The 26,151-nt window shown below is 39.6% G+C and overlaps 1 protein-coding gene across 1 annotated transcript in view; it reads left to right on the forward strand.

Annotated features, from left to right (window-relative positions):
- Window positions 1–26,129, forward strand: part of CPED1 (cadherin like and PC-esterase domain containing 1) — a 335,522-nt gene extending 309,393 nt beyond the window's left edge. The window contains exons 21-22 of the mRNA XM_008258284.4: window positions 3,118–3,264; window positions 24,156–26,129. Coding sequence (XP_008256506.3) covers window positions 3,118–3,264; window positions 24,156–24,371 — 363 coding nt within the window. The 3' untranslated portion in view covers window positions 24,372–26,129. The remainder of the gene's footprint in view (window positions 1–3,117; window positions 3,265–24,155) is intronic.
- Window positions 26,130–26,151: the final 22 nt, after the last annotated feature.

Genomic DNA, 26,151 nt, shown 5'->3' on the forward strand with positions numbered 1-26,151 from the left:
TTTAACCACTGAGGTAACTGGAAGATTTAAGGCCACTGGGGATCAGGACAAAAGACCTTTGATAATTTTTGCCAATGAATTATGAATTGAGTCCCCTTTAACATGGTTTAAAGGCGACAGGTAACAATGTCAGTTCCTTCTTCAGGATTCTGGTAGCTCTGGTAACTCTGATTGCAACTTCTCACAGCACCTGGGGTACTTGTGGCCCCTGCTTACATGCAGATCACTAACCCAGAATCAGTACATCTCAGCACTTCCTATGGGCCAGACTCTATTTAACATGAGGCCTGCCACCAGAGCTTTGCTGGTGTTCAGCAATCTTTTCAAACCAAAAGGAGGGAGACAGACCTAAGACAAACAAGAGAAAGAGTCGTGGATAATTGCAAGGAAAGGCAGAACATAAATCTGAACTCCTTATCTGCTCTCCTCCATAGCCTTGCTCTTGCTACCAGTGCACACATGTGCATCCATGTGAGCACGAACACACCCACCCACACTCCACACAAAGCTCAGCTTCTCAGGAACACCTGTTCTGTCACCTCTAGGCTTTGAAACCACTGCTTCCTCTTCCCGGATATCACTCTCCCAGCACCCCCTGACTGCTACTTTAAATGCTGCTGCCCTTGGGAGACTTTCTTGACACATTGGACTAGATGGGCCACTCTTTCCTTGAGTTCCTGTATTAGTGTCCGTGGCCTTGCTCCTGTCACAGAGTCTGTGCAATCTTTGATTGCACCCTGTGGACTGCGATCTTGGTGAGAACAAGGACATGCAGATGGGGAAGAGCTCCCATGGCTCACTCCATACCCCAAATGCCAAACACAATTCTTGGCACATAGCACTCATTCAAAAATACCTGGTGCAGCAATAAAGGAGTGAACTTTTTTATGATTTGGATGCCCCAAATCATGCCCCGCCCCCATCTTAATGATGATTCACATCAGTGTCCCAGCAGGAATCGTCTTTTGCCACACAGACCCACTTGCTTGTGCAGAAATAGTAAGCTTCAGCCCCTTTCCTGGTGTGGGCCATCCAGAAGGGCCATCCGAGCTCTAGAACTCCCAGTGAGATGGGTTTAAGCCTCCACCACTCTGCAGTGCAACTCAACTTCTCTCCCTGCCTGGTTCTTCCCATGCTCTTTCATGGGTGTTGACCTCAAGAACACTGCCCTATACGCCTCGTGAATGCAAATCTCTGCTTACGAGTCTGTTTCCCACGTAACTGATCTTGTTCTAGAAAGTGCTTACTTTAAAGTTCCATGAACCGCCTGTCATTAGACATGGAAAAGTTGAGAAAGTACTTGTAACTGGACAAGCAAAAGGCCACAAACAATAGGGAGCAGACCACACAATACTCTTGTTTACTCTTTGAGGCACAGAATGAACGAATCATCATCTGTCTCTCTCTCCCTCCAGATCCTTTATGAGCCTTTTCTATTCAGTGCCTTTATTTTGAGGGAAACATTCTTCCTTGAATGTCACCTAAAAATAGGCATGCAAGCACATGCAAAAGAGAGGAAATTAGATGTCTTTGCACTGCTTATTTTACATGGTAGTAGTTGGATTTACAAATGCAACTCATTGTTTGCTTTTTCACCTGTACAATCAAAAATCACAGGGCTGGCATTGTGGCATAGTGGATAAAGGCACTGCCTGTAGAGCTGGCATCCCATGTGGGCTCTGGTTGGAGTCCTGGCTATTCCACTTCCCATCCAGCTCCCTGCTACTGGGCCTGGGAATGCAGTAGAAGATGACCCAAGTGCTTGGACCCCAGCACCTATGTCAGAGGCCTGGAGGAAGCTCCTGGCTCCTGCCTTCGGCCTGGCCCAGCCCCAGTCATTGCGGCCATTTGGGGAGTGAACCAGCAGATGGAAGAATCCTCTCTCTCTCTCTCTCTGCTTTTCAATTAAATAAATCCTCAAATAAAATAAAAATTAAAAATCATTTTTGCCTTAGAAAAGGGAATGAGATCCTCTCCACCCCCTCATGTGAGTCTGGAGTTTCCATGAAACCCACAGCAAAGCAAGAGCAACTGAGTAGGGATTCATTAGGGGAATGCCTGGAAAGGATAAAGAGCAAGTTCCAGACCAGTGCATCACTCAGTCTTGAACCTCATATACTTTTCAGGCCAGCTATGTGTTGGTAACTGTGTTTGGCTATAATGTATCTAATAGGAAAGGTGAGAAAGAAAGATAGGCTGGGTAGGAAGAGTCTCAGATTGCAGCTCAGTTCTGAGAACTCTTGGCCATGCCATAGAGAAGTCCTGGACCTAGGGTTGTTGGTGGAATTGTCCTTTCTCCCTCCCTGCCCCCTTGCCAGAGTGGACCTGAACTAGAACTCCAGCCATGCGGGATCGTTGCCTGGAACATGGTAGGGGAGGGAGGGAGTAATGTGATCCAAAGAAGCAGCAGCTGGAGCCTTCACTCAATGCTACTACTCCCCAGAGCACACCCCTCTTTTCTCTTTCCCCACCCATCTCCAAGTAAAATCTCACCCAACACTGATAGGAACTCACTCATGAAGCCTCCCTGTCTTGCTGCCCCCTGCCCTTGAGAGAGCTACTCCCTTGCTTCTACTAGTCCTGTTGAGTGGTAGGTTTTTCTCCAATAAGAGACTTACTGTTTATATATCAGTCTCTCCCATTAGAATGTGGTGTCTTAACAGCAGAGAAGCAATGACATATGTATCCTTGTATTCCTGTCCCTCAGCAAAAGATAAGCACAAAGCAGAAACTAATTAATAGTCAAGTGACTAAGTGAACAAAAATACAAATTCTTAGAGGAGATTTGTACTTGTTATTTACAATTTTTTTTAAACTGAAAATTTTAAATTTTGGGGGGCAACAAGTTTAACCACTTTTTAAGGAAGGAAAAGTTAAAAATTGTGTGTCACTGTAGATATTGATATGTTGTGTATAATAAATAGTTACATTTATTTTTTTGTGAAAAAATCAGAACACATTTTTATTTAAGAAATGTACATGAAATTCTATATCTCAAAATATGATCAATCTGTGTTTAGAAAAAAAAGATGCCCTTTACCTGATTTCTGCCTGGTCATTCAGTCATAAAATAATCCTTTGTTAATAAAATCCTCACTCTTCTGCTTTGCCATACAGGGTGAAGTACAGAACCTGTGGAAAGAAAATTTGATTATTCTGGATGCTGCAAAAAAATATGGCTATGAAGTAGTTGACACATTCACTATAACAATGGGGCGATACAAAGAGTTTCTGCAGGGGAACTGTGGATGTCATTTCCATGAGGTATTTATGCTGACTACAATGTTTATGGCTTTTGATTTTTTTAAAAAATTTTGTTGTAGTTTTAATTGCATGTACAGTCTCATTTTGCAAGGGAAAAAAATGATGGCAAGAGGAAATTAAAGGATGTGTTCATCCTCACTCAGCCAAAGCAGGTAGTAATTATAACTTAAGCTCTACAAAAATGAAGTGATAAAAATAATTAGTATTTATGTGTATGGTTCAAAACTAGAGGCATTGGTCAATGCAGCCAGGAAGGCAGGAACCTGAAGACTGGGGACTTTCTCTAATAGACTTCTTCTGATCTTCTTATCAGAAATTTCATCCAAAGAAGGTGGCAAAATCCTTCAGTGTAGGCAGCTTGAAAATCTCATCTATTTAATGTGTCAAAAAAACACATGATTTCTTTTATTAGATTTTTTAAAATTTATTTATTTGAGAGGTAGAGTTGCAGACAGTGAGAGCGAGAGACAGATAGAAAGATCTTCCATCCACTGGTTCACTCCCCAGATGGCCGTAACAGCCAGAGCTACACTGATCCAAAGCCAGGAGCCAGGAGCTTCCACACTGGTACAGGGGCCCAAGGACATGAGTCATTTTCTGCTGCTTTCCCAGGCTATAGCAGAGAGCTGGATCTAGTCCTGGGAGCAGCTGGAACTAGAACTGGTGCCCATATGGGATGCCGGCACCGCAGGAGGAGAATTAACCTACTGTGCCATAGCGCCGGCCCCACAAATGATTTTGCTTCATTGGTTTATCCATGGCATAACAAGAAGACATGTGCTTTGACTAGGTTTTTTGTTGTTGTTTTGTTTTTGTGTGTGTGTGTGTGTGTTTTCCCCTAAGAGTAATACTGACTTTATTTCTAACCAGTAATTAAATAGGCATTGTTGAAAAGGTGATAGGAGAAAACAATGTTATTCTTTTTCTATCAAATTTCTCTGTAGTTTATTTCCTCCCTGTCACTTGAATAAAGTCTTGTGTGGATTCCTTAAGTTTACAGTCATTTTCAGACAGTAAAACTTCTTCAATCACTTTCAGGCATGAGAGTATTCCATCAGTACTAAATTTGTCTAGTCCTAAGGTGGGCATTGTGGCAAAGAGGAGTACGTGGCTGCTCAGGATACATAATCCTGTATTCAGTGTGTAGGATGGAGTTCTGCCTCTGCTTCCAATCCAGCTTCCTATTAATGTGGATAGGAGGCAATAGATGATGAGCCAAGTACTTGGGCCTCCACCACCCGTGTTGGAGATCTGGATGGAATTCCTGCCTCCTGGCTTCAGGTTGACTGTGCCCTGGCTATTGGGAGTATTTGTGGAGTCACACAGTAGATGGAAAATCCTCTCTGTCTCTTCTCTATCTGTGTCTCCCTGCCACACAAATAAAGAAATCTTTAAAAATAAATAAATAAAATTTTCCAGCCCTCAAAGCTTGAAGCAAGAAACAGAATGTGAGAGGCTTCTTTGATTTGTCCCCATCTTGCTTTGCCACTATCTCATCTTTTCTGCATTGAATCAGAGTAGAGCAGGGATATAAGGACAAGAAATATCTTTCGTGACTGTATATGCATGAGCCAGTGATACACTTCCTGTGTATAGAGTGCTACTTTCTACTTTGAGAGTGCTTTTGTGAAGTTCCTGGAAGAGACCCCCACTGGGACCTTCTGGCTACAACTTCCTTGATAAAGGCAAACTCCTGTGCAGCTGGATTCCATCTTTGGCCCCTTGACATCCAAGTGTCCATCACTCTGTTGGAAGTCACATTGTCACTCCAGGCATCCTCTTGGAAAGTATTCAAATTGGCATTAGGCTTGCAATGTATTCTTAGTTGCTTGCATTTGGTCAACAGAAACACTCATGCAACCTTGCTCTACTGCTTGTTATTAGAAATATTACTAGTTGCCAATGAAACCTTCTTTGTCTTGCTCTTCCTCTTGCTTTCTTAGTCCATGTCACATTAAAGCCAGTCTCTAGTTGCAGTAGTCACAGTGTCTGCTACTAGTTTTACTACTCTCCAGACCTTAAATCTCCAAGCTGGTCTCTTGAAGGCCCCTTTCATATGGTTTAAAGCAAGGACGAAACAGATCCCCAAAGAAGCTTCACAAAGCATTTGGAAAATTCACATGGATGTTCTCTCTTTGGTCTTCCTCATCTCACAATTCTTGATGAGACAAGGGCTTGCAAAACTGGATTCTGTACACACTTTTGCAAGTCTTGCATAGGTTTTGCAGACGATGCTTGGGACTATTGTTTGGTTACAGGTCTCAGGAACTTCAGTTGAAATTGAGATGGAGCGTGCCTACTTTATCTTCCTATCTAACACTGATTCGCTCATTCTTTCTTTGCTCCCTTGGTAAATCAGAACACATTCATTAGTGGGTTGGCTAGTGAGCTGACAACTACAGCTTTCTTCTGATCCTGTTTTGCAACTGTTATCTGACTGTCAGAATCCATCTCAGTCCCAGATTCATACAAATACTCAAGAAGTTATTGATACTGCACTGGCTTTTCTCTGTGATTTCCTAATGGATTCACATAATCCTTTTATATGACCAAGGGAATTTCATATGAGACATGTGAGAGCCAGCAGCCACAGTAGAGAACGTGGCATTTTGCATTTGATACAGCAGTTTGAAACTTGGCCATGGTGCTGCAGAATATATTTTAAGCTGCAAGAGATACTATGTGTCTACTAATTTCCTTAATAAGAAAATATACCACTCTCAGAGTTCTTATACTATTGCAAAAAGTCAAAATTTGGGAACACAAGAACAGATAACCTAAAAGAAAAAGAAACAATGAACTTTCATCTGAGCCAGCCCAGGATCCCACTTGGCCATAAAAACAAGCCAGTGGTTGCCAAAACCACAGAAAATGGGAACTTTGAAAGACAACATGCAGATTGGTTTTTTTTTTTTTTGCCTCTTTTAGAAAAGTTATTTATTTATGTTTATATAATGTGTCTTCAATTAGTATTTGGGGTGGAGGAAGAGTGTCTGCTTTTCTCTTTCAGCTTTAGTGTTCTGAAAGTCTAAAAAGGAAATGTCCTCAATGATTTCCAGCATGGCTCCAATTAAAAACAGAAGATGCCCTTCCCACATGATTGTATTACACGTATCTCCTGCCACAATGTCAAGCTGTTTATAACAATAGTCATGGAATTTTAAAACCACCAAAAAAAAAAAAAAAAGACTTTTTGAACTATCAGCACTAGAATATTGGTTTATAATTATTACTAATAAAAACTATCCTTAATTTGCAAAAATAATGATATAAACACATCAGGCAAAGTTACTTAACCTATTTGATTTTATAATTTCTTATAATTATCCTGCAGAAATTGCTTTTTAAGCTCTGTTTATAAGGTATGCTACACTGAAGGCATGCCACATTGGACTTCCCTAAATTATCTCAGTTGGTTCCAGTGTCATGCTATCCAGCTTTGAGTTTTCATGATTAAGCTGAAACAATGCTTCAGAGAGCATTTGCCTTTCCAGAAACAGAGAGAAGATAAGATCATGTTTCTCAACTGACTCTCTTTATAAAATCTCTAAACCCATTCATTGCTTAGGCATAATTGTTGCTTAACTCTTGAACAATTTGTACCCCTTGTACTTCAGGAAGTCTCTAGTGCTGACACTGATGTTTTATAATCTTTCTAAACCATCTCCTAACATCTTAAATCAATGTCAGCTTATTGCAAACAGTCAAGAAAGTCTAAAACTCCTTGTAAAGGAAGGTTTGATGATGAATGTAGCAAGCCAGGAAAAAGTCAATTACTGATCTCGTGCAAAACATTAAAGGGTAAAATTCTATTGATAACTATCTCTTCTTCTGTGCTCATCTCATGAGACTGGCAAAGAAAGTTTACCATAAAATAACAGCAAGAATTGGAAACAGACCATAAGAACTTTGGCTTGGGGCCTTGAATCTTCTGCTTTTCAGTTAAGCTATTCCCATAAGAGATTGAAGGATACCTGAAAAGAATTTGTACAGTCATTACAGTAAAATCTTGAGGTTTCTTCATTGGTTTGTAGTTGGAGTTCTATCACCAATATAGCAAACCTACCTGAGCAAACTCTTGTTGCCACAGGTGAGATTAAAGGTCTTGGAGCATCATCTTCTTTATCTGCCAAGGAACCGAAGGAGAATGTGTTGTCACCACAAATCTATAAACAATTTCCCAACTGGTGTGCATCAGTTTTGACTAAAGGTTCCTGCTGATTAGAAAAGCAGGTGTTTCTCTTCATGAGTGGAAATGGAATTTTGTTTTCCTAGTGTTTACACAAGACAACAAACAGAATCCAGGTAGCTCTTGCCCAAGAGAGGTTTTGGATGATGCCTTTAGTTATGTGACAAACAGCTATTGTGAACAAGCTAAAACCTGGACGGGGTTCAGTAATATTATCATCCCAAAGCTACTTGCAGAAGATGAAAGTCCACAACGAATAGTTAGGCGATTATTAATTAGTGTAATAAGTTTTACAGACCTCATATAATATCTTCATTTTCTGGCAAATGTAGCTACAGCCTTTGACTCGGCCAACCAAAATCATTTGGCAACACTGCCCAGCCCTAATACCAACAGGTTTCCTTTGATTCTGCTATGGCAGGAAGAAGAAAAGAAAGGCACTTTCAGTTCTTTTTTTAGAGATAATTTTCCATTATTGTTTAAACTTATTCTGGTTATAATTTTAAGTAAGCAAAAGATTATCTAATCTAGAAATAAAATTTTTCTCATAAATAAAAGTTTACTTGAAACCTTAAAAATTTATTATCTAAAAAGAGTGAATAAAAATAAACATTTAAATCTGTCTATCTAGGAAACTGATCTGAGGGAAAGACAAATGATACAAGCATAGTTATCTGATTAAAAAATCTTAAAATTGAACTATTAGCATAGCTATTTTTACTTTCATTTTTCATCTACTTGAAAGGCAGAGAGAGAGACATCTTCCATCCAGTGGTTCACTCCCCAAATTCCCAAAATGCTCAAGGCTGAGCCAGGCTGAAGTCAGGAGCCCAGAATTCTATCTGATTCCATGATTCAGGGACCCAAGAACTTGAACCAACTTCTGCCTCCCAGGTGCACATTAGTGGGAAGCTGTATCAGAAGCTGACACAAAGTGGCAACAGCTTAACCCACTATGCCACAAGGCCCACCCCTCAGCTATTTTTGATAGTTAATAAGTACAATGTATCAATGTATTCAAAAGATGTTTTTTAGTACCTACTCTATTTAGGCATTATACTACTGCTGCAAAGCGGGCTAGGAGTGTATAGGACTCCCCTAAGCATTTCAAAAATCACGTGTCCTCCAGAGGGAGAACTGATATCCCCTTTAAGCTTTCTTCTCCTCTGGTATTCCCTGATTTACTATATTGCACTGTCATTTTACAAACCAGAGCTATCCCTGACTTCTGATTATCTTTCTCCCACTCCTTACCATCCTACAACCAGCAAGTTACCAAGTCCTATCCACAAACTAAATACCCTCCCAAATCTTCTCCTCCATTACAATCACCTCAACCTTTTATTTAAATTTAGTCATCCAACATTTGGTGAGTTCATTTCTTGAACAAAACAATGATGATGCAAAAATAAGTTAAGATACGCTCTCTGTTCTTGAGACATTGCAACCAAAGAGTAAGTCATGAAAACCTGTATTAGGAAACAATATGTTTTTTTTAACTTTTATTTAATGAATATAAATTTCCAAAGTACAGCTTATGGACTACATTGGCCTCCTCCCGCCAATGACTTCCCTCCCACCCACAACCCTCCCCTTTCCCGCTCTCTCTCCCCTTCCATTCATATCACGATTCATTTTCAACTTTCTATATATACAGAAGATCAGTTTAGTATACATTAAGTAAAGATTTCAACAGTTTGCACCCACATAGAAACACAAAGTGAAAAATACTGTTTGAGTACTCAATATAGCATTAAATCTCAATGCACAGCACATTAAGGACAGAGATCCTACATGAGGAGTAAGTGCACAGTGACTCCTGTTGTTGACTTTACAAATTGACACTCCTGTTCATGGCATCAGTAATCTCCCTATGCTCCAGTCATGAGTTTCCAAGGCTATGGAAGCCTTTTGAGTTCACCGACTCTTATCTTATTTAGACAAGGTCATAGTCAAAGTGGAAGTTCTCTCCTCCCTTCAGAGAAAGGTACCTCCTTCTTGGAAACAATATGTTAATGGCATGTTAGAGATGTTAGAGATATAAAAAGGATTTTTTTTCTGTAAGATTTCTTTATTTGAAAGTCAGAGAGAGAGAGAGAGAAATCTTCCATCTGCTGGTTCACTCCCCAAACAGCCACAATGACCTGGGCCAGGAACCAGGAGCCTCTTCCTGGTTTCCCATGTGGGTGGCAGGGACCCAAGCACTTGATTCATCCACCACTGCTTTTTCCAGGAGCACCAGCAGGCAGCTGAATCAGAAATGGAGCAGCTGACACCCAAACTGGCACCCATACGGGATGGCAGCATTGCAGGTGGTAGCCCTATCTGCTATGTCACAACACCCACCCCTAAAATAGGATATTTTCATCACACCAAGAAGGGGCAGTTAACCCAACCAAAGAATTAAATGAACTTCTTCTTAAAAATAATTAAATTTGATTGTTGAAAGACAAATAGGCTCTGGATCAAGGTAATAGTGTGATGACAGAAGGATGTTTCACTGTAACCCCATGGAACAATGTGAATCAAATTAGCTCTGAAATCACCTGATGCTATCAGGGAATCACAAGTGATTGTTTACATTGTAGAACTTGTTGTGGAACCTGTTAGGAAATAGAATTGAGTAAAAGCACATACCAGCATATCATGGTAGGAGCTCAGACTTTATCTTTTAGGTGAATGAAACCCATGGAAAGATTTGAAAGAGAGGACTGAAGAGATTCATTTTTGTTTTATGTAGTTAAGTCTGGTATTTGAAGAGGACTTAGTCAAAAAAAAAAAAAAAGGAGATTTTTCCAGAAGTCAGGTAAGAACTGTTTAAGGACCACCCAAACCAGGACAGAGACAACAAGCATAAAAGATGGGTGGACAAATACCAAAAATAGTCTGTCTAATTTCTGGCCTGAGGGAGTAGGAGAAATCAGAAGTTATTCCTAACTTGGGTGACTAATGGGTGACTGATAAGAGAGCTAAACTGGCAATGGAGATGGAGTATAATTGATAAGGCACTGGCATAGGGAGAAGATGGTAAGTTCAGTTTTGAACATGTTGTGTTTGACATGCCTGTAGGACATCCAGGTGGGGATTTGTGATGGGCAGTTCCATGTATAAGTTTGAACCATGAGGGACAGGTTGGGACTGGAGGTAGAGTTGGGAGTCATTAGTAAATAGGTCATAGGTGAAACTGAATATAAATCATCCAGAGAAATTGAGTAGAATGAGAAGAGCTGATACAGAAACTCCTGGAAGCATCAGTACTTGAAGAAATAGAAGCACTTGGATTTGTAGCCTGAACAGTTGAGGTAGACTCTAGTAGAGTGTGGTGTTGTGGACACACTCATGGAGTAAACATTCCTAGAAAGAAGAGATGGATACAGGGGGAACATTACCAAAGATAATTGTTCCAATATAACAAGGATTTAAAAATACATTTTGTTTTTGACAGTAACAAGGTACTTTATGACCATCTTAAAAGTAGTTTCCAACATAAAGAGCAAAAGTTGAAGAACAGTTTGAAGAGGAATAGGAATGAGGAAAGGCTGGCAAAGGCTTTCACCAAGCAAAAATAAGGAGAAAAATATTCTATTTAAAAGAGGGCAGGCTTTGGCATTTTTGTGAACAGAAAAGCAAGAATCAGTAGCAGAGGATACATTAAAAATACAGCAGAGAGTGGGACTGTTGGAGGAAAGTCTCCAGTCACGTGAGTGAGGACTCTGGTAAATGAACAAGGTGGAGGAGAAGGTCTCTCCATCCCTGGCCTGTATTTGTCCTAGGAGATAGCCTGTCTCTCTCTCTGAGTCTCCAGTCTCCACTACTTGAATAAATGTTTCTCCCCACCAGGAGCATGTCCCCACACTTTAAGTCTCGTGTAGTCATTTAAAATCTTTCAGTGGCTTTGTACTGAAGAGAGTTGCTCCAACCTTGTTTAGAGACGTGCAGCTCCTTCTGTATAAAATGATAGATTTTCAATCCATCATCTGCAGCTGAGCCCCAGCCTCTTAGATTAGATTAGAGGTCACTGGCTGGTGAGCAGGACTTTGTGGGTCATGAGAAAGTCCAGCTTTCTCTGAGATGGTTTGGTGCAAAATCTTGTTCCAAACAAAGTACCCTGTATTGAATGGTGGTAACACCAGTTTATACAGTATTTCCTCCACACTACAGATTCTCAAATATTAGCAGTATATTAAACTGTCCCCAAGTCCTATAGTGAAGCAAATGTACAGTTTGATTTGACCTAACTTTTCTCCAACATTTTTGACTGCACAGCTTTTTTTTTTAAATCTCTATTATCACTTCACTAAAGATACTTCAGGGAAACTCATGCAGAAGATAATCCTATGAGGTGTGTAGTCTAAATCTGGCAAACTGACCACAAGTATTTATCTTCTCTTTCACTTGAACCCCTGTGAAAATGACTAAATATATAAAGCTATTATTCATGCCCCTTAGAAAAGACAGACTAAGAAATAACTCATAACAGGTAAGAATATGAATCCATTTGAAATGTGACTTAGCAGGCAAAGGAAGAGCCTACAGAGGACAAACACCAATTGGCGGTGAAGCACACTTGCCCCACAGATCCTGTGAGTGGCTCACAGTGTGAAGAAGTGCTGAAGAAGGCTGGGCTGAGGTACAGGTCAGGAAACAATCAGCTAAAAACCATGTATGGGGTAAGCATATAGCCAAGTGGTGAAAACGCCAGTTGAGACTCCCACATCTCATACTGTGTGCCTGGAATTGAATCCCAGCTCCAATCCTGGTTCTAGCTTCTTGCTAATGCATACCTCGAGAAGCAGAAAAGATGGTTGAAGTACTTGGATCCCTGACACCCATATGGGAAACCTGGATTCAGTTACTGGCTCTGAGCTTTACCCAGTACCAGCCTCAGCCCTGTCCATTGCCAGACTTTGTGAATTGGAACTGATGGAATCCCTTTCTCTCACTCTCTCTATCAAATAAAACCAAATAAATTAAGATTTTTAAAAAGTTATGTGCAAAATTGGTAGACCTCTAGGTCCCTTACCCCATCCTTTGCAGTCAGAAACCTATATCCACACATATTGTGTCTTTTAATATTGAACTTCAAAGTCTGGATTTGGAAATACAGGCATAGTAAAGGACAGGGCTGGAAACAGAATGATGAAGGTAAGTTGGCATCAGAAGGGTGGAGCCCCTAAACTTCTCCCTGGACCAACCAGAATGCAACAGTGGGACAGGAGGCTGAACAAGTCTGATGAGAGACAAAATGACTTAGTAAACAAATTCCTTTGAAAAGTCCACAATAGGATTGAGCAAGTCCCTGCAGTGGAGCCAGCAGTTGGAAATGTTGGTCCACACATAATATTTCTAGATGACATTATTGTAGTGTACTCTTCAATAAAACTCTAAATTCAAGAGAGTTTGTTGGAAATAAATATCTGCTAGTTAAGATTAGATCATTCTAAGACCAAAGATATATATCTGAATAAAGCAGGGTAGGTACTTCGCCTAAAATCAATCACATTAATGAACATTATTAAATAGTATTAAAAATTCAGTGACATAAATACTTAGCCGCTTGGAAAACTGGGTTTAAGACAAAGAAGTTAGTCTCTAAGGTACTTTATAATCAACTTCCCTACCTCAGAGCAGAATTTATTCCCAGAACCAACACTGACCTCTGTCTAGGAGCAGAAGTTAAAGAAACTCAACTGTCAAAGTAAGGATTGGGGATCACACAATGTGTGGAGGCACATAGGGTGCTGTGGCATAGCAGGTTAAGCTGCTGCCTGAGACCCAGCATCAATATGGCCACTGGTTCAAGTGCTGTCTGCTCCACTTCCAATCCAGCTCCTTGCTAAGGGCCTGGAATAGCGGAGTAGGATGACCCAAATGCCTGGGTTCCTGCACCCACGTCGGAGATCCAGAAACAGCTACAGGCTCCTGGCTTTGACATAGCACAGCCCCGGCTGTTGCAGCCACTGTGGAGTGAACCAGCAGATGGAAAATATCTCTCTCCCTCACTCTCTGTAACTCTGATTATTCAAATAAAAAAAAAAGGTAGAGAGGGAGACAGAGACAATATGCTGATTGCAAATCTGTAAACCCCCAAACAAAACAAAACTCATTCCTGAAGAAAATGCTAGTCTTCCCGGCAATCCTCAGCAACTTTGACAAATGTAGATGTTGGAATCTCTTCACATGGGTTATCTTATGTAGCCATAATTAAATATTTGGAGAGTGAGTGGCCAAATGAAGGAATTTCCTAGTATCTGTCAGAATTACATGATGTTCTGAATTGGAAGCATGAATTCTATGGACTGTTAGCTAGTATTTGTTACTTCATTTTGATTCCCATGTCTGGATTCTTAGGCTACTCTTTCAGCTGGTCACAATTTTGTAACTGGATTTGGGGTTCAATACCCTGTCTGTAAAATCACTACATATTAAATAAGAAGTACTTCAGTAGCATACGTCTGCACTAAAAGACATTTTAGGATAAACTGGCACATTTGGCCTGGTCAATATCATGTTTTCCAACATTTTCCTCTTCAGACCCCAGCCATACTCGTGAAACATATTGGATTCAGAACATCCCTCTAATCCAGTCTAAGACGATTTTGGAATACTTGAACCACCAAAAATTGTTTTCTATTTTGTTCTGTGGAGCTGGAACCACATCAGAAGTTCCGTAGGGGTTATTCAGGTCAAGATGGGTTTTAGGAAAGGTATTTGCTGATAATCTACCTGATAGTTGTCCAATTCATCAAGACTGCCCTTTTTGTAACTGGCTTTTTGAAAATTCAAAGTTGTTTCAGATGCAGCTGTCAACTGATATTATAATACACTTGCTTTGATGAATATTTATGTGAAATCAATGTTGAGTGTTGCAGTGTTCAAGTTATACATATTTAATAGTAGAAGTTGGAATCGTAGTTTTGCTGGGTAATTTACAACAGCTTTTCATCTGTTTAGGAAGTCTTACAGTAGCCATTGGCCAAAATCAGTCAAGTTGAACTGTGGCCATTTGTATTCCTTCCAAAATGTCTGTGTGTTGAGATGTGAAAAGATCTATAGTCATAAACTATGAGATCGTTTAGCCTATAAGAAACCTATGAAAAAGTCCAAGTTACTGTTACATTGCAAGGACAGATTCACAGAAAAATGTGGTCATCTACATAGTCTATAACATCTTATATTTATACCTCTCAAAAATTATGCCTTTCTAAATTTCTATAATTAATATGTTAAAATATATATATATAATTGCTTTGAAACATTGTAATCTGTACTTTATAGTCTTTTCCTACACATAACTTCATCTAAACTTTATTATTGTTGTGAAAAAGAAATCCTAATAATAAGGCTCATAATTATAGAACAATGCTGATATAACAAGTGAGCATACTTCATGGAGACCAGTTGTCTTTCACTGTATTTTCCTAATTTGAAGTACAATTTGCCATAACAAATTCACAAAAAGTAAACAAGGAAAGTAGAGAAGAAATTAATTCAGATTAAATTTATAAAAAAGATTGTCATATTTAAAATTATAAAAATAATATAAACATTCAGCAAATCATACATATGAAAGGTCTTCAGAAAGTTTGGGAAAATAAGTATTATGGAAAAATCATGGATTTCAAATTTTTTGCACCAAAATAAACTTAGATTTTTCTAAAATAATTTATTTTATTTGAAAAGCAGAGTCACAAAGACAGAGAGAGGGAAAGAGAGATCTTCCATCCATTGGTTCACTCCCCAAATGGCTGCAATGTCTGGGGCTGGGCCAGGCCGAAGTTAGGAGCCAAGAGCTTTTTCTGGTTCTCCCATGTAGGTTCAGGGGCCCGAGGAGCTAGATTAGAAGTGAATTAGAAGTGAAGCAGCTGGAACAGAAACCAGCACCCATATGGGATGCCAGCATTGCAGGAAGTGACTTAAACTATTATGCCACAACAGCGGCCCCTAAACCTACCTTGTAATGTCATTTTGCACAAACATTTTGAAGTACCCTTGTATATGTATTATTAGCCAATGTAGTAGTTCCTTTCCCTATAAGGTAGATGTGCCTCTTTTTCAAAGGTCAAGTTATCTGCACACAAATTAGAAAAACATTTGGATGGATCCAACCATTGGAATTTGTGTCTGATTGAGGAGACCACTTACACAAACATCTATAGTCATTTGTCTCTGCTCCAAGGCCTAAGTCTTTCACTGATCTTTGCCTTTTTTACTATTATTATTGTTATGCTATCCCAGAAGGAACCCAACATTTTTATTATTAGCAGCTCTCTCTCACAGCCACATTCCAGTTGACACTTTAGTTGGATTGTACTAACCCTAAATGATCCTGATTTTGGGAAGGACCCAAAATGGGCACATTTCCACACCTGAGATCAAAGGAGAGAAGCGACTTTGCTTGTTACTGTACAGGTACCAAACATCTTTCACTGGCACAACACTTCCCAGCCTTAAAAATGTAGCTGACTCCTTTTCCTCTACAGAGCCTGTGAGAAGGTAAAATAAGATAATATTTTGAAACTCAGAGGTAGCATTTTGGCAGCAATGCCAAACAGTGATTTTTTACAAATAAGTTCAAAGAAATAATAGTCGTGCAAACAGATTATCATCTCACCATAAATTAGCACCAAGTCTCCCGAATGTACTAAGGAACTATTCATTACATGGAAACAACATGGTGCCTGACCTTGGGGAGCTGGTCTCAGACAATGCCTTTGAAGTCACTTCATTCTTGTTCTTACTTCAAGTATCTTAGACATGTGTCTTTATATAGTTCTCTTGAGAGTAGGGACCATATCTGAATTACTCCATGTGCTTCCCAACGCAGAGAACTCTGAAGATTAAAAGACAGATACTATGTAGAAAAACAACTGTTCAATTTTAGGTGTAAGATACAACATCCTTTTGTTTCTCTTTTACTTGGATTTTTGCTTGCTATAAAAATTTTAAAATATTCGTACAGTAAAAACAAAACCTACTCCCTTCATCTCTGGAGACTATTAGCATAGACCCTGTAGTATTTTGTACATGGCTCCATTTTTAACCTACACGTTTGATTTTAATCCTGTGAAATTTGATGTATTAGACAGTCAACAGTCACTGGCTCTAACACTGGGCTCTATTTAGAACTATCATATTTCTCTATAACCATTATAGGGAACAGTAGTGGCTCAAAAAATGCATTTTAATCTGCAGATTGAACATTCCTATTCTTTTGACATCCATACAAAATTCTGCTTATCCTCAACCTTCAACTCCTATTTTGCCATCAAAATCTGGAAAGCATAATATTTAAGTTGCTGCTTAAGAAATTTAAATTGCTGCTTAAAGAAATTTTCAGGTTTAACCTAGACAAGAACTTGATAATAATACAAGGTTAAAATGTACTTGCTAACTTAACAAAAGTTTATTGAGTATGTGATGTATGCTAGCTCCTGCCTCAAACTCTACATGTTCATATTTCTGCATCTGGTACTAGGAAAGAGAGATGCACAGGATCTTTCAGTATAATTTAGATTACTTCATTAACCCTGACTCTGGCCTTCATCTGTTCACATTAGAACTCTCCTCTGGGTAAACATTTCAGGTTCTCTCCAACAGGGGTGTCACATACACCCCAGGACAAGCCTGCTCCAGTGGGCTCAGAGCTGTTGCAGCACAGGCTGTCCCATCTGCTTTTTTTATTATTATTATTATTATTTGACAAGTAGAGTTATAGACAGTGAGAGAGAGACAGAGAGAAAGGTCTTCCTTCCGTTGGTTCACCCCCCAATGCGCTGCACCAATCCGAAGCCAGGAGCCGGGTGCTTCCTCCTGGTCTCCCATGCGGGTGCAGGGACTCAAGCACTTGGGCCATCCTCCATTGCCCTCAACCGGGACTAGTACCCGGCGCCCCAACGGGGACTAGAACCTGGGGTGCCAGCGTCGCAGGAGGAGGATTAGTCAAGTGAGCCATGGCGCCGGCCCCATCTGCTTTCTTGATGCGTCTCAGAGCACAAACACTGCTGGGCCCCAAACTCTAACCAAGGTGATTCTCTCCCACTGTTCTGCCAGGCAGAACAAGTCCCAGAGACCTCCCTTTGTGTAGTCAGAGTATTTTCAAAACTTGGGCTCCAAAGAGCTATCCTGTTTTTAAGATTTCAGTTTATTTTATTTATTTGAGAGGCAGAGAGAAAGACAGGAAGAGAGAGCTCCTATTTGCTGGTTCAATCCAGTTATGACTGGACCAAAGTTGCATCAAGGAGCCAGGAACTCAATCCACGTCCTCCATGTGGGTGGTAGGAATCCAATTACCTGAGCCATCACCTATTTCTTCCTAGGGTCTGCACTAGCAGGAAGCTGCGTTAAGGAACCAGGTGCGCATGGAACTCTGGTACTCTCAAATGCTTTTTTCAGCATTGCTTGTCATAGCTCAGATTACCACGGCCCTCACATTTTTAGAACTGAGGCTTTCCAAATTGTGTCTGAAACTGAGTAGAGGACACAGCTTGGGTTCTCCCCCAAGAGGCTCTGTAGCCCTCCTAACTGAACAAGCTTGGCAGGAATGCGTGCCCATTCCTGCTTTACTCAGGCCCTCCCCGGGATCCTCCCCCTGGGAGGTTCTCTATCCTTCTACAGGCATACTTTCTCTCCGTGGGAGGCTGTGAATGGTTTCTAGACTAGAGACTGATCAAATCTGACTTTCAGAAATCCTTTTAATATCTAAGATGATAAAATCTGGAAACTGTGCCCAAGAATGTGGTGGATGGCAGTCCTGGAGAGATGTTAGAAGAAACTGTCGCTGCCCTGCAATGCCTGAGTTCCCAAAGACGGAGGATGGAAGGAGCCGTGTTTCTGAAATGGTACTAGGGTATTCAGACAAAACCAACCACACCCGAAATTGAAATATCATAGACCATGGTAGAAAGAGTATCGACGCCATCACCTGCCCTTTTATTCCCCTCAACCTCCCTGCCCTGACACACACCACACACCACACAAACGCACACACATGTACTGGTGTGGAAAGAGGCAAAGACTTCCTGGCAAAGCAGAGTTTCCATTTTGGCAAGGTAGCTAAGGAAAACTTCACTGATGATGGTGACTAAGACTTTGTTTAGCATGGAAAAGAGATTCCCAAGGGGACGACTGAGAAGTGTAAGAGCCGGAGGAGGTGTCAGGAGCCAGGGAGGAAGCCCACAGTTTGTGACAGCTCACACTGGTGTAGCAGGTTGATGGCAGACTCACCTCATATTTATAAATGAGCATCTGATATTGAAAGTCCCCCTCTCCAGCCAGTTTTTTTTTCCTTTCCTACATTTATTCTTTAAATGTGAGTTTGGAAATTCTTAGTCTTCTTCCTCAAATGCCTTGTCTTGCTGGTTACCATTGGAATAGCATTCTACCCAACTTGGGATGCTCTAATATGATATGCCTTTCCACCTATTTGTATGCTTTCTATTAGCAAACTGGGTTAGTTTTGTAATGGAATCTTTTCTATAATATATTTCTTATCAATTATTGATAGAATACAGAAATGCTATATTACTTTCAAATATTAACTTGATAATATTTACTTATTTTTCAGTAGATGTCCATTTTTTTCAGGGTAAGCAATCACGTAACTACCATAATTCTTTGGTAATTTCTTATAATAAAATATTTCATGATATCAGAGTTTTTTGCATTCCAGAAATAAATTTTGTGTGTTAGTGGTACAAGAACATTATACATCAAATTTTAAGGATTCTCTTGGATTCAATTCACAATAGCATTTGGACAGATTTTTTACATCTATATTTTGATAAATTAAATTGAAATAACTCTCTCTACAGAGTTGTCAGCTTCCCAGCATTCAGTATCTAGGTGTTAGTAACTTAACAAAATAATTTAAAGCATCATTGTTGATGACTTCCTGCAAAATAGTTTTCAAAGGAAACTAAGTGAAGTGTTGTTGGGCCAGCAGACATTGCCTGTATAGGAGTGTGTCCTGAACAGCATGATGGGAGCATTGGTACTGTAGGAAATGTTGGCTTAGCCCTTGGTAGCTTGAGAAGACACTGTCATCCAGGCTTCCTTTTTCACAGAGTAACTTAGCGATCTCTTAAAATGGAAATCAATTATCAACCTTCCCATTGAGATCTGGCAAAATATTGACAGTACTCCTGAGTGTATTTGCACTCCAGCAAACACACTGGAGCTATGTGTTTTTGTTTATGAATCACATTTAAGATTGCTGTAAGCAATTACATTAGCATTATTGCAACATCTGTAATGCAACATTAGATTCAGTCCTGAAATCATGCAAAATACTAAAATAACATTTAACTATATATTTAACAATAACTATAACCTTTTACATTGGGTGGACCTCTTTTTCTATTTTGCATATAATTAGAATGCAGATCATCAGGCAATTGCAAATACCACAATTTAAGATACAATTATATAAACACAACTGAACTTATTTTGGCTTCAGAACACTGGGATAATATTATTTCAAGGTTGAGTGTTATATTTACGCATAAGTGTTTCCCTAAATAAACTTCCTGAAGAATGTTCGCTAATCTTGCTGTGCGTACAAACCTCCAAAATGGACAAAACTTTCAGGAAAACATTGGGGCACCTCTGCAGTCTGTCACATTCAGAGTCACAGTCTCACCAGATAGGGGTAGAAAGAGCAGCACATAATAGAAACGTGCTGCGACCTGGAAAGTTAATGAGTGGTTAACTGAAAACTGAGCTCTAAAGAACAATCCATATGGATTCATTACCACAATCTGCTGGTTTCACTAGACTTATTGAGGGTCCCTTGATGGGCTGGCGCCTCTGCTCACTAGGATAATCCTCTGCCTTGCGGCGCCGGCACTAGTCCTGGTTGGGGTGCCGGATTCTGTCCCGGTTGCCCCTCTTCCAGGCCAGCTCTCTACTGTGGCCAGGGAGTGCAGTGGAGGATGGCCCAAGTGCTTGGGCCCTGCACCCCATGGGAGACAGGAGAAGCACCTGGCTCCTGCCATCGGATCAGCGTGGTGCTCCGGCTGCAGCGCGCCAGCTGCGGCGGCCATTGGAGGGTGAACCAGGCAAAAGGAAGACCTTTCTCTCTGTCTCTCTCTCTCACTGTCCACTCTGCCTGTCAAAAAAAAAGAAAAAAGAGTCCCTTGATCCAAGGGCCTGAGCAGGAAAAGTCAAACCTCCCCCAGATAGGAAAAATTAATTTCTATGGAACTAGCAGGTTGTCATTGGTTTTAAAACACACTAGTATTACATCTTTTCCTTAAAAATGCTAACAGCTTCAAATTTGCATGATTATAAAGTAATGCGCATTCATGGTGCTATCAGAAAAAAGTAAAGACCAAGAATACTCAAGAGTTAATCTAAATCTATTATCCTTCTACCAGAAGGTTACCACTGTTAGCATTGTGATGTAGATGCTTACAAATCTTCTGTTAACTCTTCTAAAATGGTTCACCCTCACCTACAATACAATTGAAAAGATAGACTATGTAATTTTTTTGAAAAGTCTATTCTAACTGTTTTCACTGCATTCTTTTTTAATATTTTATTTATTTATTTGAGAGGTAGAGTTACAGACAGAGAGAGGGGGTGACAGAGAGAAAGGTCTTCCATCCATTGGTTCGCTCCCCAAATGGCCGCACTGGCTGGGATGGCTGATCTGAAGCCAAGGAGCCAGGAGCTTCTTGCAAGTCTCCCACATGGGTTGAGGGACCCAAACACTAGGGCCATCTTCCACTGCTCTTCCAGGCCATAGTAGAGAGCTTGACTGGAGGTGGAGCAGCCAGGACACCAATTGGTGTCCATATGAGATACCAGCACTACAGGCAGAAGCTCAGCCTACTTGGCCACAGCACTGGCCCCTGCATTCTTTTATATGTACGAAAACACATATATGAGTCATTATGTAACTCTCAAATATTTTTTAAAATTAGTGAGCTACTATTGCTTTCATTAGTTATCACTAATACTTCTACATTAAAATGAAGTAGTTCACGATTTGTTATTCACTTATAAAGATGCACAAAACATCTTTTTTTAACTTTTATTTAATGAATATAAATTTCCAAAGTATGGCTTATGGATTACAATGACTTCCCCCCCATACCATCCCTCCCACCCGCAACCCTCCCCTTTCCCACTCCCTCTCCCCTTCCATTCACATCAAGATTCATTTTTTATTATCTTAATATACAGAAGATCAGCTTAGTATACATTAAGTAAGGATTTCAACAGTTTGCTCCCACACAGAAACATAAAGTGAAAAATAATAGATGATTTTTTTAAATGATGATGAAATCAGATCAGACCTATTGTCATGTTTAATCCCAGTGAGAGTCAAGTTGGGAATTGATAATTTCTTTTTTTCTTTTCTTTTTTTTTTTTACAGATCAGTTTAGTATGCATTAAGTAAAGATTTCAACAGTTTGCACCCCCATAGAAACACAAAGTGAAATATACTGTTTGAGTACTCGTTATAGCATTAAATCTCAATGTACAGCACATTAAGGACAGAGATCCTACATGAGGAGTAAGTGCACAGTGACTCCTGTTGTTGACTTTACAAATTGACACTCCTGTCTATGGCATCAGTAATCTCCCTATGCTCCAGTCATGAGTTTCCAAGGCTATGGAAGCCCCTTGAGTTCTCCGACTCTTATCTTGTTTAGACAAGGTCATAGTCAAAGTGGAGGTTCTCTCCTCCCTTCAGAGAAAGGTACCTCCTTCTTTGAAGACCTGTTCTTTCCACTGGGATCTCACTCACAGAGATCTTTTTGCCAGAGTGTCTTGGCTTTCCATGCCTGAAATACTCTCATGGGCTTTTCAGCCAGATCCGAATGGCTTTAGGGCTGATTCTGAGGCCAGAGTGCTGTTTAGGACATCTGCCATTCTATGAGTCTGCTGAGTATCTCGCTTCCCATGCTGGATCACTCTCCCCTTTATTTATTCTATCGGTTAGTGTTAGCAGGTACTAGACTTGTTTATGTGCTCCCTTTGACTCTTAGTCCTTTCATTATGATCAATTGTGAACTGAAATTGATCACTTGGAATAGTGAGATGGCATTGGTACATGCCACCTTGATGGGATTGAATTGGAATCCCCTGGTATGTTTCTAACACTACCATTTGGGGCAGGTCAGCTTGAGCATGTCCCAAATTATACATCTCTTCCCTCTCTTATTCCCACTCTTATGTTTAACAGGGATCACATTTCAGTTAAATTTCAACACTTAAGAATAACTATGTGATAATTACAGAATTAAACCAGTCATATTAAGTAGAACAGACAAAAAAAATACTAAGAGGGATAATGTATTAAGTTGTTCATTAACAGTCAGGGCTATGCTGATCAAGTCACTGTTTCTCATAGTGTCCATTTCACTTCAGGAGGTTTCCTTTTTGGTGTTCAGTCAGTTGTCACCGATCAGGGAGAACATATGGTATTTGCCCCTTTGGGACTGGCTTACTTCACTCAGCATGATGTGTTTCAGATTCCTCCATTTTGTTGCAAATGGCTGGATTTCGTTGTTTCTTACTGCGGTATAGTATTCTAAAGAATACATATCCCATAATTTCTTTATCCAGTCTACCGTTGATGGGCATTTAGGTTGGTTCCAGGTCTTGGCTATTGTGAATTGAAGATGCACAAAACATCTTTACCCAGCATTTTCCCCTCTTTCTTCCTCTCTTTGTCTTCTCTGCCAGCCCAGAGTCTCTCTTATTCCCTACCTCATTCCTCTGAACCATTGGTGCTAACAACCTGAGTTTCATTAGCCCAATATTAAAACTGGCATTTATAACATGCCATCATTATGGTTTGTTAAAATCTACAAATAGACTATAACTGTAGTCTCTTTTTGTGTGTGTGTGAGCACGCATGTGCACATGTGTGTGTATGTCTGTGTATGTGTTCATAAAGTAACCATGAATGGATTCATAAAGAACTAGTAAGAAATGTTACTTCTGGGGAGGTCATTGAGAGGCTGGGGGGAGATGTAGAGAACTGAAGGAAAACTTTTTATTACATTCCCTTTTATGCTTTCTGAGTGTTTTATAATACCACTTACTCATAAAGTGTTAAGATAGAATTAGGTCTATGTATGTATCTACAGATACACAAAGTTAGCTTTGTAGAGCATAGGCTGCGTCTAAGCTTCTGTAGCTTTCACTAAGCACCCAGGACAAGGCAACCACCATCTGTCACGGTGTCTGCTTATTGGTCTGCAGTGGAAAAACTTTTTTTCTCTGAAAGTGCTGTGCGGTTGCCGTTGTGTAGAATGGTTCCACGGCAAGTTCAGAGTACTGAGTTTGAATCCGTGACTTAGCAAAGGCTATCAGTATCTTCTCTATGGCAGTGCTGTGTCGAGCTACATGTTAGTGTGGCTGACCCAAGGATGTGTGCACGCACACACACACACACACACACACATGCATACAGCACTGTGATGGAGACATCACCTGAGACTGTTTCTTTGTTGCATTGGGGAGAGCTGCCCTGAGGTAAGAAAAGTGAAAGGAATTTGAATTTCAATCTCAGTGTTTTCTGAAACATCACTTACCCTGGCTCTCAGTTATGTAAATCATATTCATGCCCTATGGGCAACATCTGTGTGGCAGAGAAGCTATTTGAAAGTTAGTTACATTGCTGTATGCAGAGCGTGGATGTCCTTGATTTTTGTCTCACTATTTTTTTTTTACTCTTTATTTGCAGGTAGTGAAATCAAAATTATCCCAAGAATATCACTTTATTAAAATGAAAAGATCAAGGAATCATATTGTGGGAAAATACTTCAGCAATCAAAGCAAACTGCAACAACAAGAGTCTGTAACAAATTTTCAGTCACCATATCATGTCCGAGGTCCGATAAACCAGGTTTGTTCTGAAATCCTTATCAGCAGGATGTGTGCGCGTACAAGGACAGTGTAAGTGTCCTCCTGCAGAACTGCATTTGGAGTTGGAGATAAGCCACGCACCTGGATGATGATCTAAGGACCCACATTATGCATCATGAGTATTTTGGGTTGACCACATATATCTACCTGTGCACACTGGCACATACATGCACACCACTTAGCTAAAAGGAAGTAATGATAACATTCTCCACCAGCTGTTTTACAGTCAAGATGCAAACTTGAACATGAGTTGCTTTCAGGGTGAATGATAGAGCTAGAAAAGGGTTACTTGAAATATAATCATAGACTAAGATCACTATGGATCAGGGATCACATGGTGACCATAAAGAGAAATACGGACATTTGAATTATGTGGAAAAGGGGATAATGTTCTTCTGTACCGTGTTATCTTCTGAAAAGGTATATTAGTATTGAAAAAGGCAGCACTTACATTCCACCTGCAAAGTAGGGTTGCACTTGTCTTCTCTATGATGCCTTAGGCTTTGTGAATCTAATGCTTGTGAAAAATGTGTCTTCTTTGAAAATTTTATGAGTAGAAGGAAAGGAACAGGAATTCTCCACAAGGGAGCTGGAAAAGATTCTGTAAGAGGGATAGGAGGTTAAATATTTTACAGTTTAAACACCAATATATTTCCCTTTGCACTCTTTGTGTTTTTTATAAACATTCCCTTCTGTCTTGTCCGTGAACTTGGATGGTTAACTGCAGTCTAAACTGATAAAAACACACTTTTTTAAAAGAGAGGAACAAAATATAGTTCCTCACTTATTACTTTATTATGTTTCATTGATAAGGAACTTAAGAAAATATTTGTTTGCCATGATAGACCAAGTAATTTAAATTACAATGACATTTTATGTAAATATTTTCCAAATATTATGTATTTTCAAATGCAGTCATAAAGCATTTGTTTATGTCCACAAATAGTACTATGCTACTATATTTTGATTTCCTGAGAAACTGTATCTAATTCAGACTTAGTGTAGTCATAAGATAATTTTTTATTGAAATGGTGGCATACATATAAAACAGACCCAATTCTAGTATTGGCGGCATTCTCTTCTAAATTTACAGGTTCAAATGGTAAATTTCTTTTTTATACAAGTACTTTGTTGTAAGATAACAACTCTTAGTCACAGTGGCTCTTAAAGGATTATTTTCCCTTTTGGAAAAAGAAACTGAGACGACTTAACACATGGCTGAAATAATTAAATGTGCAAATACCTCTATTTCATTACTATGCCAAAAAAAAAAACCACCCCATTTTGATTGATCAGTGCTCTGGTATTAATATCCACTGCTTTTAAATACTCTATTTTTATACATATTTTTATATGAAGATCAATAAGAATTTATATTTAACTGCCTTAAATTATATTTAAATGCAAATATCTCTCATAAACAATACACCTATGCAGATTACAGGTTTACAGATTATAGTTTCTTTTTTTTTTTAGAAATGGTACAGAATTAACTTTTAAAATGAAGGCTTTTTAGTGTCTGCACCTACATGCAAGCATCATTTTTTAAGTTTTCAGTAATAATTTTAAATGATAAAAAGTGTTAGCAATGTATGCAGCATCTCCATGCTGTTGGAAGGTATTGAATATTCTGTAACAGTATTACAGACATCTTATGTTTCTTGTGTTTACTGTCAGTCTGTAAGAACCTCTGATTGAGGTTCCTCAGGCATTTACCTCTTCACCATTGAAATAAGAATGGATTTTAGAAACAAGTGTAATAACATTATGAATAAACGTTGTACTAGTATTAGTCTGTGTTCAGAGAGTATCTT

The sequence above is a fragment of the Oryctolagus cuniculus genome, chromosome 3, assembly GCF_964237555.1.
Source record: "Oryctolagus cuniculus chromosome 3, mOryCun1.1, whole genome shotgun sequence".
Lineage (NCBI taxonomy): Eukaryota > Metazoa > Chordata > Mammalia > Lagomorpha > Leporidae > Oryctolagus > Oryctolagus cuniculus.